Source organism: Oncorhynchus mykiss, chromosome 7, assembly GCF_013265735.2.
Source record: "Oncorhynchus mykiss isolate Arlee chromosome 7, USDA_OmykA_1.1, whole genome shotgun sequence".
Taxonomy (NCBI): domain Eukaryota; kingdom Metazoa; phylum Chordata; class Actinopteri; order Salmoniformes; family Salmonidae; genus Oncorhynchus; species Oncorhynchus mykiss.
The window spans coordinates 7685192-7702448 of NC_048571.1; the positions used below are offsets into that span (position 1 = coordinate 7685192).

The window sequence follows — 17257 nt, forward strand, 5'->3', positions numbered from 1 at the left end:
AGACTCAACGTAGGACAATGAAAGTGCATTTCTGCATCGGCCTTTAGACGCTTCACAATGAACCTGGGCCCTCTGTTACCTGGGAGATGAGCAGCTGACAGGAAGCCAGCTCCTTCTCGTTGGCGGCCATCTTGCGTGAGGTGTCACCCTGGGAGCTTTCCAGCTGCTTGGAGCGGTTCACCAGAGACTTGACCTCTGACCTCATCTTACTGATGTAGAGACGGGTCATGGTGAACTCTTCCTCAATCACTCCACCGTTACCGTTCCCCTCAGCCATCTAGACAGGAAACAGAAGACTGCATATAAAGCCCGGGGGATGAACAGTAGGATTAGAACAGTCCAGGAGGAAGATATACTGTTAGGAAACTAAAGAGCATCAACTCTGACTCATGTTGTATGTTGTGGAGAGGTGTGCTAGCTACACAGGTCAACGATGTTACAACCCGTTAAGTTAACAGGACTGTTGTGAATGGGTCTGTTTGTATTTGGTTCGGTGTGTGTGTGTGTCTATGTGTATCTGCTGTGTAGGTCCCCTCACCACCTTGATGTCGCTGGTGCCCATGGTGGCTCCTATCTCACTGAGGTCTCGGAGCAGCAGGTGGAGGATCTCTGCGGCTCTCTTCTTCTGGTGTCCACTGAGCTCCTGGAGCGTGGTCAGCTCCATCTGAACTGACAACAGGACCGTCTGGGGAACACACATCAGTCACACGGCAGTTGTCCTTCACCGCATCATTAAGGACCCTCTATACGGTTCTAGTACCTCATCTATCCACAGGGGAAACTTGGGAAGACTCATTAGAACATAGGTATATGGATCACCCACACATCAGGGGGTTCCTCAGAATAAAATGTCATTAAGGACCCTCTATACGGTTCTAGTACCTCATCTATCCACAGGGGAAACTTGGGAAGACTCATTAGAACATAGGTATATGGATCACCCACACATCAGGGGGTTCCTCAGAATAAAATGTCATTAAGGACCCTCTATACGGTTCTAGTACCTCATCTATCCACAGGGGAAACTTGGGAAGACTCATTAGAACATAGGTATATGGATCACCCACACATCAGGGGGTTCCTCAGAATAAAATGTCATTAAGGACCCTCTATACGATTCTAGTACCTCATCTATCCACAGGGGAAACTTGGGAAGACTCATTAGAACATAGGTATATGGATCACCCACACATCAGGGGGTACCTCAGAATAAAATGTAATGAAGGGTGCAGTAAACCCCATAATAAGCTGAACTGCTCTAGGCCCCTCTGTCCCTCCCATCATGCCCAGAGACCCACAGTCCTCTGCTGCAGCTCCTCCTGCAGCTGTTGGTTGGCCTGGCTCCTGTCCTCCACCTCCTGGCTCTTCTGGTCGTAGTTCACAGCCAGCTCCTCCAACGCCTGCAGCACCTCCTTCACCTAGAGCCATAAGAACATAATGATGAACATCTAGTCAAATGGCTACCCAGACTATTCACATCTCCCCCCTCCCCTCCCCTCTCCACACCACTGCCACTCTCTGTTGTCATCGATACAGAGTCACTTTAATTAACTCTGTACATACTACCTCAACTAACCGGTGCCCCTGCACATTGACTCTGTACCAGTACCCTCTGTATATAGCCTCCACATTGACTCTGTACCGGTACCCCCTGTATATAGCCTCCACATTGACTCTGTACCAGTACCCTCTGTATATAGCCTCCACATTGACTCTGTACTGGTAGCCCCTGTATATAGCCTCCACATTGACTCTGTACTGGTACCCCCCTGTATATAGCCTCAACATTGACTCTGTACTGGTACCCCCTGTATATAGCCTCCACATTGACTCTGTACCGGTACCCCCTGTATATAGCCTCCACATTGACTCTGTACCGGTACCCCCTGTATGTAGCCTCCACATTGACTCTGTACCGGTACCCCATGTATATAGCCTCCACATTGACTCTGTACCGGTACCCCCTGTATATAGTCTCCACATTGACTATGTACCGGTACCCCCCTGTATATAGCCTTCACATTGACTCTGTCCCGGTACCCTCTGTCTATAGCCTCCACATTGACTCTGTACCAGTACCCTCTGTATATAGCCTCCACATTGACTCTGTACTGGTACCCCCTGTATATAACCTCCACATTGACTCTGTACCGGTACCCCCTGTATATAACCTCCACATTGACTCTGTACCGTAATACCCTGTATATAGCCTCCACATTGACTCTGTACCGGTACCCCCTGTATATAGCCTCCACATTGACTCTGTACCGGTACCCCCTGTATATAACCTCCACATTGACTCTGTACCAGTACCCCCTGTATATAGCCTCCACATTGACTCTGTACCGGTACCCCCTGTATATAGCCTCCACATTGACTCTGTACCGGTACCCCCTGTATATAACCTCCACATTGACTCTGTACCGTAATACCTTGTATATAACCTCCACATTAACTCTGTACCGTAATACCCTGTATATAGCCTCCACATTGACTCTGTACATACTACCTCAACTAACCGGTGCCCCTGCACATTGACTCTGTACCGTAATACCCTGTATATAGCCTCCACATTGACTCTGTACATACTACCTCAACTAACCGGTGCCCCTGCACATTGACTCTGTACCGGTACCCCCTGTATATAACCTCCACATTGACTCTGTACCGTAATACCTTGTATATAACCTCCACATTAACTCTGTACCGTAATACCCTGTATATAGCCTCCACATTAACTCTGTACATACTACCTCAACTAACCGGTGCCCCTGCACATTGACTCTGTACCGTAATACCCTGTATATAGCCTCCACATTGACTCTGTACCGTAATACCCTGTATATATTGTTATTTTTTACTGCTCCTCTTTAATTACTTGTTACTTTTATCTCTTATTCTTATCCGTATTTTTTGAAACTGCACTGTCGGTTAGGGGCTCGTAAGTAAACATTTCACGGTAAGATCTACACCTGCTGTATTCAGCATTTCACTGTAAGATCTACACCTGCTGTATTCGGCGCATGTGACTAATACAATTTGATGGGCTCATTTAGAATTCTGGAATAACATGGATTCCTCCAGAATATTCTCCTTCACCTCCTCCTTGGCAGCCTCGTTCTCCGTCTGCAGACGAGACAGATCCTCATGGATCTTCTCATAGTCCCTTCTCGTCGACGCCAGCAGCTGAGGAGAGACCCACACGGGAACACACACAGGGACACACACAGGAGACACATACACACAGGGACACACATACACACAGGGAGACACATATACACACAGGGACACACACAGAAACACACATACACACAGGGACACACACAGGAGACACACATACACACAGGGACACACACATACACACAGGGACACACACAGGAGACACATACACACAGGGAGACACAGACACACAGACACACACATACACACAGGGACACACACAGGGACACACATACACACAGGGACACAAACAGGAGACACACATACACACAGGGACACACACATACACACAAGGACACACACAGGAGACACATACACACAGGGAGACACAGGGACACACACAGGGACACACACATACACACAGGGACACACACAGGGACACAAACAGGGACACACACATACACACAGGGACACAAACAGGGACACAAACAGGGACACAAACAGGGACACACACATACACACAGGGAGACACAGGGACACACACAGGGACACACACATACACAAAGGGACACAGACAGGGACACAGACAGGGACACACAGGAAAAAGGGAACACACACAGGCAAATGCACACCATTTAACATGGTTGAATCCCCCTTAGATGTAGATCATCCATCTGAAAGCATCATCAAGACATTGGACTTTTAAGAAGAACAGTGTCTTCAGCCACATACATCATCATGACGAAGAAGCTAAATGCATCAGATGACTCAAAACGTCCAATATCTTGACAACTAGACTTTTTAACATTTTAAAATGGATTTATTTCACCTTTATTTAACCAGGTAGGCAAGTTGAGAACAAGTTCTCATTTACAATTGCGACCTGGCCAAGATAAAGCAAAGCAGTTCGACACATACAACGACACAGAGTTACACATGGAGTAAAACAAACATACAGTCAATAATACAGTAGAAACAAGTCTATATACGATGTGAGCAAATGAGGTGAGAAGGGAGGTAAAGGCAAAAAAAGGCCATGGTGGCAAGGTAAATACAATATAGCAAGTAAAACACTGGAATGGTAGATCTGCAGTGGAAGAATGTGCAAAGTAGAATTAAAAATAATGGGGGTGCAAAGGAGCAAAATAAATACAGTAGGGGAAGAGGTAGTTGTTTGGGCTAAATTATAGGTGGGCTATGTACAGGTGCAGTAATCTGTGAGCTGCTCTGACAGCTGGTGCTTAAAGCTAGTGAGGGAGATAAGTGTTTCCAGTTTGAGAGATTTTTGTAGTTTGTTCCAGTCATTGGCAGCAGAGAACTGGAAGGAGAGGCGGCCAAAGGAAGAATTGGTTTTGGGGGTGGCCAGAGAGATATACCTGCTACAGGTGGGTGCTGCTGTGGTGACCAGCGAGCTGAGATAAGGGGGGACTTTACCTAGCAGTGTCTTGTAGATGACCTGTAGCCAGTGGGTTTGGCGACGAGTATGAAGCGAGGGCCAGCCAACGAGAGCATACAGGTCGCAGTGGTGGGTATTATATGGGGCTTTGGTGACAAAACGGATGGCACTGTGATAGACTGCATCCAATTTATTGAGAAGGGTATTGGAGGCTATTTTGTAAATGACATCGCCGAAGTCGAGGATTGGTAGTATGGTCAGTTTTACAAGGGTATGTTTGGCAGCATGAGTGAAGGATGCTTTGTTGCGAAATCGGAAGCCAATTCTAGATTTAACTTTGGATTGGAGATGTTTGATATGAGTCTGGAAGGAGAGTTTACAGTCTAACCAGACACCTAGGTATTTGTAGTTGTCTGAACCGTCCAGAGTAGTGATGTTGGACAGGCGGGCAGGTGCAGGCAGCGATCGGTTGAAGAGCATGTATTTAGTTTTGCTTGTATTTAAGAGCAATTGGAGGCCACGGAAGGAGAGTTGTATGGCATTGACTGCTTACATGCAGAACATTTTGGACTGACAGACTGTATCAACAGTGGACTAATGAGAAACAATACCAAAATATAGTTTTTGAGTGACATTCTCCTTTAACATGAGAAAAGAGGGTTGTTCATGATTGGTCACCTCATCCTGGTCTAACATCTGTTCCTTGAGTTTCTCAGCCAGCTGGCTCTGCTGGTTGATCTCATCATCCTGGGTGACACAAACAAAACAAGCAGCAATTTACATTTCAGTTAGAATAGAATTGGAAACATTGATTTGTCTGTAAAAAATCCAACCCCTTCCTGTTCCTGCCCAATCTAGTCTACCGTTTAATGTTGATGCATGTTTGTTATTTACACTGTGTTTTAATGTCTGTTATTCTTTATGTACGTTGAGTTTGTACCCTTCAAAATGATTTGACTCAGTTCTCTAATCTAGTCTGGTGAGATTTCCCTTGTTGACCTTGTCGTCCAGTTGTTTGTACAGATTGCTGATGTCCTCCTCATACTTGCTCTTCTCCTCGGTGGAGACCAGAACCAGTCCGTTAGCTGGAGCCATGTTATCTATGATGGGAGTGTTGTCACACGGCTCCAGGTGCTTCTGCTCCTTAGCACTCAGCTGCTCCTCCTCAGGGACGTTCTCACCTGAGACGGGGACAAACAGATTCTCTACCTTGAACTGTGCACTCATTCACTCAATATCTACCATTGGAACACTAACTCATGTCCAACTCAGTGTGGCTCTGTCGATTTCATATGAAGGAGTTTCAATCATTTCTCTCTCTCTCTGCCCTCCCTCCCTCCCCACTCCCTCCCTCCTCAATCTCTCCCTCCCTACCCCTGCTCCCTCTCTCGCCCTCCTCCCTCTCCCTCCCTCTCTGTCTCACTCCCTCCCTCTCTCCCTCCCCCACTCTCCCCGCCATCTCCTCCTCTGCCCACCCCTCACTCCCCATCTCCCTCCCTCCCTCCCCATCTCCCTCACCATTCCTCCAGCGGTTAAGCTCCATCTCCCTCCCTCCTCCCCGCCATCTCCTCCTCTGCCCACCCCTCACTCCCCATCTCCCTCCCTCCCTCCCCATCTCCCTCACCATTCCTCCAGCGGTTAAGCTCCATCTCCCTCCCTCCCCATCTCCCTCACCATTCCTCCAGCGGTTGAGCTCCATCTCCCTCCCTCCTCATCTCCCTCCCTCCTCACCGTTCCTCCAGCGATTGAGCTCCCTCTCCCTCCCTCCCTCCTCATCTCCCACCCTCCTCCCTCACTGTTCCTCCAGCAGTTAAGCTCCATCTCTCTCCCTCCCTCCCTCCCCATCTCCCTCCCTCCTCATCTCCCTCCCTCCTCCCTCACCATTCCTCCAGCGGTTGAGCTCCATCTCCCTCCCTCCCTCCCCATCTCCCTCCCTCCCCATCTCCCTCCCTCCTCCCTCACCGTTCCTCCAGCGGTTGAGCTCCATCTCCCTCCCTACCTCCCCATCTCCCTCCCTCCTCATCTCCCTCCCCATCTCCCTCACCGTTCCTCCAGCGGTTGAGTTCCATCTCCCTCCCTCCCCATCTCCCTCCCTCCCTCCTCATCTCCCTCCCTCCCTCCTCCCTCACCGTTCCTCCAGCGGTTGAGCTCCATCTCCCTCCCTCCTCCCTCACTGTTCCTCCAGCAGTTGAGCTCCATCTCCTTCCCTCACCGTTCCTCCAGTGGTTGAGCTCCATCTCCCTCCCTCCTCCCTCACTGTTCCTCCAACGGTTGAGCTCCATCTCCCTCCCTCCTCCCTCACTGTTCCTCCAGCGGTTGAGCTCCATCTCCCTCCCTCACCGTTCCTCCAGTGGTTGAGCTCCATCTCCCTCCCTCCTCCCTCACTGTTCCTCCAACGGTTGAGCTCCATCTCCCTCCCCATCTCCCTCCCTCCTCCCCATCTCCCTCCCTCCTCCCTCACCGTTCCTCTAGTGGTTGGGCTCCATCTCCCTCCCTCCTCCCCATCTCCCTCCCTCCTCCCCATCTCCCTGACTCCTCTCTCCCTCCCTCCTCCCTCACTGTTCCTCCAGCAGTTGAGCTCCATCTCCCTCCTCCCTCACCGTTCCTCCAGCGGTTAAGCTCCATCTCCCTCCCTCACCGTTCCTCCAGCGGTTGAGCTCCATCTCCCTCCCTCCTCCCTCACTGTTCCTCCAGCGGTTGAGCTCCATCTCCCTCCCTCCCTCCTCTCTCACCGTTCCTCCAGTGGTTGAGCTCCATCTCCCTCCCTCCTCCCCATCTCCCTCCCTCACCATTCCTCCAGCGGTTGAGCTCCATCTCCCTCCCTCCTCCCTCACCCTTCCTCCAGCAGTTAAGCTCCATCTCCCTCCCCATCTCCCTCCCTCCTCCCTCACCATTCCTCCAGCGGTTGAGCTCCATCTCCCTCCTTCCTCCCTCACCGTTCCTCCAGCGGTTGAGCTCTATCTCCCTCCCTCCTCCCTCACCGTTCCTCCAGCGGTTGAGCTCCATCTCCCTCCCTCCTCATCTCCCTCCCTCCTCACCGTTCCTCCAGCGATTGAGCTCCCTCTCCCTCCCTCCCTCCTCATCTCCCACCCTCCTCCCTCACTGTTCCTCCAGCAGTTAAGCTCCATCTCTCTCCCTCCCTCCCTTCCCATCTCCCTCCCTCCTCATCTCCCTCCCTCCTCCCTCACCATTCCTCCAGCGGTTGAGCTCCATCTCCCTCCCTCCCTCCCCATCTCCCTCCCTCCCCATCTCCCTCCCTCCTCCCTCACCGTTCCTCCAGCGGTTGAGCTCCATCTCCCTCCCTACCTCCCCATCTCCCTCCCTCCTCATCTCCCTCCCCATCTCCCTCACCGTTCCTCCAGCGGTTGAGTTCCATCTCCCTCCCTCCCCATCTCCCTCCCTCCCTCCTCATCTCCCTCCCTCCCTCCTCCCTCACCGTTCCTCCAGCGGTTGAGCTCCATCTCCCTCCCTCCTCCCTCACTGTTCCTCCAGCAGTTGAGCTCCATCTCCTTCCCTCACCGTTCCTCCAGTGGTTGAGCTCCATCTCCCTCCCTCCTCCCTCACTGTTCCTCCAACGGTTGAGCTCCATCTCCCTCCCTCCTCCCTCACTGTTCCTCCAGCGGTTGAGCTCCATCTCCCTCCCTCACCGTTCCTCCAGTGGTTGAGCTCCATCTCCCTCCCTCCTCCCTCACTGTTCCTCCAACGGTTGAGCTCCATCTCCCTCCCCATCTCCCTCCCTCCTCCCCATCTCCCTCCCTCCTCCCTCACCGTTCCTCTAGTGGTTGGGCTCCATCTCCCTCCCTCCTCCCCATCTCCCTCCCTCCTCCCCATCTCCCTGACTCCTCTCTCCCTCCCTCCTCCCTCACTGTTCCTCCAGCAGTTGAGCTCCATCTCCCTCCTCCCTCACCGTTCCTCCAGCGGTTAAGCTCCATCTCCCTCCCTCACCGTTCCTCCAGCGGTTGAGCTCCATCTCCCTCCCTCCTCCCTCACTGTTCCTCCAGCGGTTGAGCTCCATCTCCCTCCCTCCCTCCTCTCTCACCGTTCCTCCAGTGGTTGAGCTCCATCTCCCTCCCTCCTCCCCATCTCCCTCCCTCACCATTCCTCCAGCGGTTGAGCTCCATCTCCCTCCCTCCTCCCTCACCCTTCCTCCAGCAGTTAAGCTCCATCTCCCTCCCCATCTCCCTCCCTCCTCCCTCACCATTCCTCCAGCGGTTGAGCTCCATCTCCCTCCTTCCTCCCTCACCGTTCCTCCAGCGGTTGAGCTCTATCTCCCTCCCTCCTCCCTCACCGTTCCTCCAGCGGTTGAGCTCCATCTCCCTCCCTCCTCATCTCCCTCCCTCCTCACCGTTCCTCCAGCGATTGAGCTCCCTCTCCCTCCCTCCCTCCTCATCTCCCACCCTCCTCCCTCACTGTTCCTCCAGCAGTTAAGCTCCATCTCTCTCCCTCCCTCCCTCCCCATCTCCCTCCCTCCCTCCTCATCTCCCTCCCTCCTCCCTCACCATTCCTCCAGCGGTTGAGCTCCATCTCCCTCCCTCCCTCCCCATCTCCCTCCCTCCCCATCTCCCTCCCTCCTCCCTCACCGTTCCTCCAGCGGTTGAGCTCCATCTCCCTCCCTACCTCCCCATCTCCCTCCCTCCTCATCTCCCTCCCCATCTCCCTCACCGTTCCTCCAGCGGTTGAGTTCCATCTCCCTCCCTCCCCATCTCCCTCCCTCCCTCCTCATCTCCCTCCCTCCCTCCTCCCTCACCGTTCCTCCAGCGGTTGAGCTCCATCTCCCTCCCTCCCTCCCCATCTCCCTCCCTCCCTCCTCATCTCCCTCCCTCCCCCCCTCCCTCACCGTTCCTCCAGCGGTTGAGTTCCATCTCCAGCCTGTGGATAACGTTCTTCAGACTCTTGTTCTTGTCTTTCTCCTTGTTGTACTTGTTCTTCCACTCCTCAGCAGTCAGCTCCAGGTTCACAGACACGGTGTTCTTGATGGTCTTGGCTCTGTGTGGAGGGTGGGACAGACACTCAGATCCCTATATCTAATCACACCCTATTCCCTATACAGCAGTGCACTACTTTGACATGGCTAATGGGCTGTAATTCATCCACTAAAGGACATTGTGGCCTCATTTACTCATCACTTTTTTCTCCAAGGAATATTTTTCTGTCAGAACAGGAACAGATGGATAAACATTGAATCAACACAACTGGAGGAGGTGATCCAATAAGAAGCAGGGAGGCAGATAGCTCCATATTTGAACTGGTCTGAGATCTATTGCAGGAGGTTGTCCCCTGTGAAGATGACCGGGGACTAATTAGCCCTGCTGGGTACTTTAGACCGTACAATGATGTGTAAAGTCCAACTCCTCTCAGCCTCCTATCACAGACAGCAGTGGTGGTCACATGGGTGCAGACAGTGCAGTGGAGCGCACCACGCCACACCGCACCATGCCACACCACACCATGCCGCACCACACCATGCCGCACCACGCCACACCGCACCATGCCACACCACACCATGCCGCACCACGCCACACCGCACCATGCCGCACCACACCATGCCGCACCACGCCACACCGCACCATGCCACACCACGCCACGCCACACCGCACCATGCCGCACCACACCATGCCGCACCACACCATGCCGCACCACACCATGCCGCACCACACCACACCACACCACGCCACACCGCACCATGCCGCACCACACCATGCCGCACCACACCATGCCGCACCACACCACGCCACGCCACACCGCACCATGCCGCACCACACCATGCCGCACCACACCATGCCGCACCACACCATGCCGCACCACACCACGCCACACCACGCCACACCACGCCACGCCACACCACACCACACCATGCCGCACCACACCATGCCGCACCACGCCACACCACGCCACACCACGCCACGCCACACCACACCACACCATGCCGCACCACACCACACCATGCCGCACCACACCGCACCATGCCGCACCACACCATGCCACACCACGCCACACCATGCCACACCACACCATGCCACACCGCACCACGCCACACCACACAACGCCACACCACACCACACCATGCCACACCACAGCACATCGCTCTGTAGCCCTACTGTTCTACCTCTATCTAACTCCTCTCCTAAGCCTGGCAGGGCGGCAGAGACAGAATGTTCTGGATGTCCCCTGTGTCCTCTAGCAGGGCAGCACAGACAGAATGTTCTGGATGTCCCCTGTGTCCTCTGGCAGGGCAGCACAGACAGAATGTTCTGGATGTCCCCTGTGTCCTCTGGCAGGGCAGCACAGACAGAATGTTCTGGATGTCCCCTGTGTCCTCTAGCAGGGCAGCAGAGACAGAATGTTCTGGATGTCCCCTGTGTCCTCTAGCAGGGCAGCAGAGACAGAATGTGCTGGAAGTCCCCTGTGTCCTCTAGCAGGGCAGCAGAGACAGAATGTGCTGGAAGTCCCCTGTGTCCTCTGGCAGGGCAGCAGAGATAGAATGTGCTGGAAGTTCATTGTGTCCTCTAACACAAAGAGCAGCCTAGGCTAACTCCCACTGTTGCTACTGTTGCTGTCCAGCCAGGAGGCAGGATAAAACCCTACAGATCAGGATTTAGGGGAGTGGATGGATGTAACACTTCGCTAAAGGTCAGAGAGATGAACAATGTCTTCATCATCTGGATAAAGATTTAGAGAAGAGGCTTGTTATGCAACCACTCAGTCAGCACTGAATAGGAGGGAAGATACTGGGAATCACCAGCTCTACTCATCATCAACAGTCACTATCCGTCTCCTGGTGGATTAAGGACGGCCCATCTGCCATGGGAAACCTTTCATTGTTCACATAAAATAGGGGAACTGGGTATGGTGCAGTGGATCTCTCAGCTCACCTCTGTCCCAACAGGGTAGACGTATGTTAACAGTCTGTCACTAGACCAGGTAAACTGTAGAGAGGTGCTGACCCACCTCTGTCCCAACAGGGTAGACGTATGTTAACAGTCTGCCACTAGACCAGGTAAACTGTAGAGAGGTGCTGACCCACCTCTGTCCCAACAGGGTAGACGTATGTTAACAGTCTGTCACTAGACCAGGTAAACTGTAGAGAGGTGCTGACCCACCTCTGTCCCAACAGGGTAGACGTATGTTAACAGTCTGCCACTAGACCAGGTAAACTGTAGAGAGGTGCTGACCCACCTCTGTCCCAACATGAGGGTAGACGTATGTTAACAGTCTGCCACTAGACCAGGTAAACTGTAGAGAGGTGCTGACCCACCTCTGTCCCAACAGGGTAGACTTATACTAACAGTCTGTCACTAGACCAGGTAAACTGTAGAGAGGTGCTGACCCACCTCTGTCCCAACAGGGTAGACGTATGTTAACAGTCTGCCACTAGACCAGGTAAACTGTAGAGAGGTGCTGACCCACCTCTGTCCCAACAGGGTAGACGTATGTTAACAGTCTGTCACTAGACCAGGTAAACTGTAGAGAGGTGCTGACCCACCTCTGTCCCAACAGGGTAGACGTATGTTAACAGTCTGCCACTAGACCAGGTAAACTGTAGAGAGGTGCTGACCCACCTCTGTCCCAACATGAGGGTAGACGTATGTTAACAGTCTGCCACTAGACCAGGTAAACTGTAGAGAGGTGCTGACCCACCTCTGTCCCAACATGAGGGTAGACGTATGTTAACAGTCTGCCACTAGACCAGGTAAACTGTAGAGAGGTGCTGACCCACCTCTGTCCCAACAGGGTAGACTTATACTAACAGTCTGTCACTAGACCAGGTAAACTGTAGAGAGGTGCTGACCCACCTCTGTCCCAACAGGGTAGACTTATACTAACAGTCTGCCACTAGACCAGGTAAACTGTAGAGAGGTGCTGACCCACCTCTGTCCCAACAGGGTAGACTTATACTAACAGTCTGCCACTAGACCAGGTAAACTGTAGAGAGGTGCTGACCCACCTCTGTCCGAACATGAGGGTAGACTTGGTCTCACACTCGTTGTAGATGGAGGGAGATGCACAGATGATGATGGTGGTCCTACAGTTCCCCCCTAGAGAGTCCTGCAGGATACGGGTCATCTTGCTGTCCCTGTACGGGACGTGGGTTTTCTGAAAACAAACAACACAGCCTCATAGATAACCAGTCAGCCATCAGGGCCTTTCAACAAACAGTCTCATAGATAACCAGTCAGTCTCATAGATAACCAGTCAGTCTCATAGATAACCAGTCAGTCTCATAGATAACCAGTCAGCCATCAGGGCCCTTCAGCAGACAGTCTCATAGATAACCAGTAAGTCTCATAGATAACCAGTCAGCCATCAGGGCCTTTCAACAGACAGCCACATAGATAACCAGTCAGCCATCAGGGCCTTTCAACAGACAGCCACATAGATAACCAGTCAGTCTCATAGATAACCAGTCAGCCATCAGGGCCTTTCAACAGACAGCCACATAGATAACCAGTCAGTCTCATAGATAACCAGTCAGCCATCAGGGCCTTTCAACAGACAGCCACATAGATAACCAGTCAGTCTCATAGATAACCAGTCAGCCATCAGGGCCTTTCAACAGACAGCCACATAGATAACCAGTCAGTCTCATAGATAACCAGTCAGCCATCAGGGCCTTTCAACAGACAGCCACATAGATAACCAGTCAGCCATCAGGGCCTTTCAACAGACAGCCACATAGATAACTAGTCATCCATCAGGGCCTTTCAACAGACAGCCACATAGATAACCAGTCAGTCTCATAGATAACCAGTCAGTCACATAGATAACCAGTCAGTCTCATAGATAACCAGTCAGCCATCAGGGCCTTTCAACAGACAGCCACATAGATAACCAGTCAGTCTCATAGATAACCAGTCAGTCACATAGATAACCAGTCAGTCTCATAGATAACCAGTCAGCCATCAGGGCCAGATCAGAGGAAAAACATGACCTCACTGCTGACACACAACTTTTTTCAGCAAAAGCACATTTTGGTTTATTTTTTATTTTTTTTAAGCAAAGTATTCAGTAATCCCTGCTGATGTCCCTATATTAAAGAGAGAAGGGTAAGATATATAGAGAGAACTCACTGTCCCCTCAGCCAGAGCAGAGATGACATTCCCCAGAGCAGAGAGGGACTTATTGATATTTTTAGCTTCGTCCAACACGGCTCCTTCAGCACCTGTCTTACTGACCTTAAAGAGACAAACAGAGAGAGAAACGACTGTCAGCAGGGGAGAGAGGCCACACAATGCAGCAGCATCTTCTAACTGACAGGTCTGGAGTTATAACACCTTATAAAACAGTTATAACAGTCATAACACAATTTGTTTGTTGGGAGTCTGTCTTCATGAGTCAGCAGGTGGGAGAGGACATAGGATGCTTCAGCATCTTACACCTGACTGACAAGCTGGGAGTTATAACACCTTATAACACAATAATAGCACAGTTATGCAGTTCTAACAAGTTATGGCGGTTCATTGGCCTCTTCATCAGACAAGCCTAGAGTTATAACACAGTTATGACAAGTTATAAACAGTTCTAACACAAGTTATGGTGGTTTGTTGGGGTCTGCCTTTACCATCATACTGATTTACCTTCTCACTCCCAGCCAGATCCACCAGGTATAACTTCCCTGACAGTTTCTTCTCTGTTTCCACATTCTCTTGTTTGATGTTGATCAGGAAGATGCTGTGGCTTCTGGAACTGTGCTCATTCATGTCTATGAACAGGACAAAATACATATTTATTATAGAAGAAGTATATATTATAGAAGAAGTATATATTATAGTAGAAGTATATATTATAGAAGAAGTATATCTTATAGAAGTATATCTTATCAAATAAGTATGTCTAATTGAAGTATATATTATAGAAAAAGTATATCTCATAGAAGAAGTATATATTTTAGAAGAAGTATATCTTATAGAAGAAGTATATCTAATTGAAGTATATATTATAGAAAAAGTAGATCTTATAGAATAAATATATATTATAGAAGAAGTATATCTTATAGAAGAAGTATATCTTACAGAAGAGGTATATATTATTGAAGAGGTATATATTATAGAAGTATATCTTATCAAATAAGTATGTCTAATTGAAGTATATATTATAGAAAAATAATATCTTACAGAAGAGGTACATATTATTGAAGAAGTATATATTATAGAAGAAGTATATCTTATAGAAGAAGTATATATTATAGAAGAAGTATATCTTACAGAAGAGGTACATATTATTGAAGAAGTATATATTATTGAAGAAGTATATATTATAGTAGAAGTATATATTATAGAAGTATATCTAATAGAAGAAGTATATCTAAGAAGAAGTATATCTTATTGAAGAAGTATATATTATAGTAGAAGTATATATTATAGAAGTATATCTAATAGAAGAAGTATATCTAAGAAGAAGTATATCTTATTGAAGAAGTATATATTATAGTAGAAGTATATATTATAGAAGTATATCTAATAGAATAAGTATATCTAAGAAGAAGTATATCTTATTGAAGAAGTGTATATTATAAAATAAGTATATATTATAGAAGAAGTATATATTTTAGAAGAAGTATATATTATAGAAGTATATCTTATCAAATAAGTATGTCTAATTGAAGTATATATTATAGAAAAAGTATATCTTATAGAATAAGTATATATTTTAGAAGAAGTATATCTTATAGAAGAAGTATATCTTACAGAAGAGGTATATATTATTGAAGAAGTATATATTATAGAAGTAGTATATATTATAGTAGCAATGATACACCCTTCTAGGGAAAGTTTCCTGGCCTCTGTGCATCTGCTTGCAGGCCGGGATACTGTTAAACACGTTGACAACTGTTGATCTAAGAAGGGCTTCATAAATAAATGTGATTGATTGATAGAAGAGACACAACATACTTGTCACAGCCACGTGCCGGTTGGCCTTTCCCTCATCGATGACATCCATGACTTCCTCTGGACTGGACACAAAGCGCTCTGTACAACCCTGGGACAGGATCACATCACAGCTTTAACAGGTTGGTGCCTTTTATGATTTCTATAACATTTTGTTATTTTAACAATTAACTAGGCAAGTCAGTTAAGAACAAATTATTATTTAAAATGACAGCCTAACCCGGCCAAACCCTTCCCTAACCCGGACGACGCTGGGCCAATTGTGCACCGCCCTATGGGACTCCCGACCACGGCCGGTTGTGATACAGCCCGGGATCAAACCCGAGTCTGTAGTGACGCCTGTAGTGACGCCTCTAGCACTGCGATGCAGTACCTTAGACCGCTGCGCCACTCAGGGGGCAGCCTTATAATAAGACATTATATAGGCTGAAACATGCTTATGACAAGAAATAAAGCATTATACACCTGCAGAATGTGTTACCTAACCATCTGTCCTGCTCACCTTGACATAGGGAACTCTGTTCTTGTCCTCATGCACAGCCAGGTTGGTCTTCGACACTGGAAAAGAGGGAAACGAGTCATTAGGAAAGGAAAGGGGGACAGCTAGTCAGTTGTACAACTGAATGCATTCAACTGAAATGTGTCTGAATCAGAGAGGTGCGGGGGGGGGGGGGGGGGGCTGCCTTAATCCACATCCATGTCATCGGCACCCGGAGAGCAGTTGCTGTCTTGTTCTGCCTTGTTCAAGAGTAGAACGCCAGATTTTTCCACCTTGCCGCCTCTGGGATTTGAACCAGTGACCTTTCGGTTACTGGCTCAACGCTCTTAATAACCACTAGGCTACCCCATTATGACCTGTCTAAAATGATCTCTGTTCATCTTCAAAAGACTTCTCTTTGAAGTCCATCCAACACGAGTTCTTCTTACCATCTAGTAAGTCTCGGATCTTGTCCAGGTAGATCTCAAAATACGAGACCTGCACAAGAAAACAGGAATCAATACAGGGTACATTTAGATGACCAGAGAAATGGTAGGAGGCCGTCTGCGCTCCTTAAAGGTCCAAAATTTGGTCCCAAAAAATAGGTATCAAAATGAGAATACTGGAAGGGATGGAGACTGACACACTGTTTAACCTCTGGATTTATTCACTTAAAAAAAAAACATTTTGATGACCAGAGAAATGGTAGGAGGCCGTCTGCGCTCCTTTAAGGTCCTTGATACAAAATAGTATCTGTTCCAGGTGTGTAGGTATCAAAATGAGAATACTGGAAGGGATGGAGACTGACACACTGTTTAACCTCTGGATTTATTCACTTTAAAAAAAAAAAACATTTTGATGACCAGACATCTTGTTGATATTGATTTGATACTTGTAGAATGACTTTGTCTTTCTTATTGGGCCTTGAGAGAATAAATAAAGTTGAATTTAACAATTGAATACCTTGATGTGGAACTCGAGGTTCTCGTCCATGGAGTAGATGTGATCGAAGATGTCGTGAGAGATGCGTGGGATGATGCCCATCAGCTGGGGGTCGTGGAGCTTGCCCTGCGATGAGGAACAATACATTACATCACACTCAATACTGATTATTATCACTAAATAGTCTGGGGTCCGGGGAACATCCCGTATAGCCAACCTGTTCTATATACACTGAATATCTACAGCGGTTCTATGTAATAGACATCTATACCCCCAAGAAGCAGCTGTTCTATATGCTGTTCTCTATCTACTGCTGGCTTTAGCTGATCCTTGCTGTTCAGGGATGAAGAAACAATGGCCACTTTAAAAAGCCATTAGCTGCTTGAGGATAAACGC

The 17257-nt window shown here is 49.1% G+C and overlaps 1 protein-coding gene across 1 annotated transcript in view; it reads right to left on the bottom strand.

Annotated features, from left to right (window-relative positions):
* Positions 1-17257, bottom strand: part of LOC110492730 (kinesin heavy chain) — a 32070-nt gene that overhangs the window by 9385 nt on the left and 5428 nt on the right. The window contains exons 4-17 of the mRNA XM_036982335.1: positions 16883-16987; positions 16369-16417; positions 15944-15999; positions 15445-15532; positions 14131-14255; positions 13624-13728; positions 12501-12649; positions 9393-9541; positions 5555-5736; positions 5234-5302; positions 3100-3186; positions 1299-1418; positions 539-685; positions 80-277 (exon numbers count right to left, since the gene is read on the bottom strand). Of these exons, the coding sequence (XP_036838230.1) occupies positions 80-277; positions 539-685; positions 1299-1418; positions 3100-3186; positions 5234-5302; positions 5555-5736; positions 9393-9541; positions 12501-12649; positions 13624-13728; positions 14131-14255; positions 15445-15532; positions 15944-15999; positions 16369-16417; positions 16883-16987 (1629 nt within the window). The remainder of the gene's footprint in view (positions 1-79; positions 278-538; positions 686-1298; positions 1419-3099; positions 3187-5233; positions 5303-5554; positions 5737-9392; positions 9542-12500; positions 12650-13623; positions 13729-14130; positions 14256-15444; positions 15533-15943; positions 16000-16368; positions 16418-16882; positions 16988-17257) is intronic.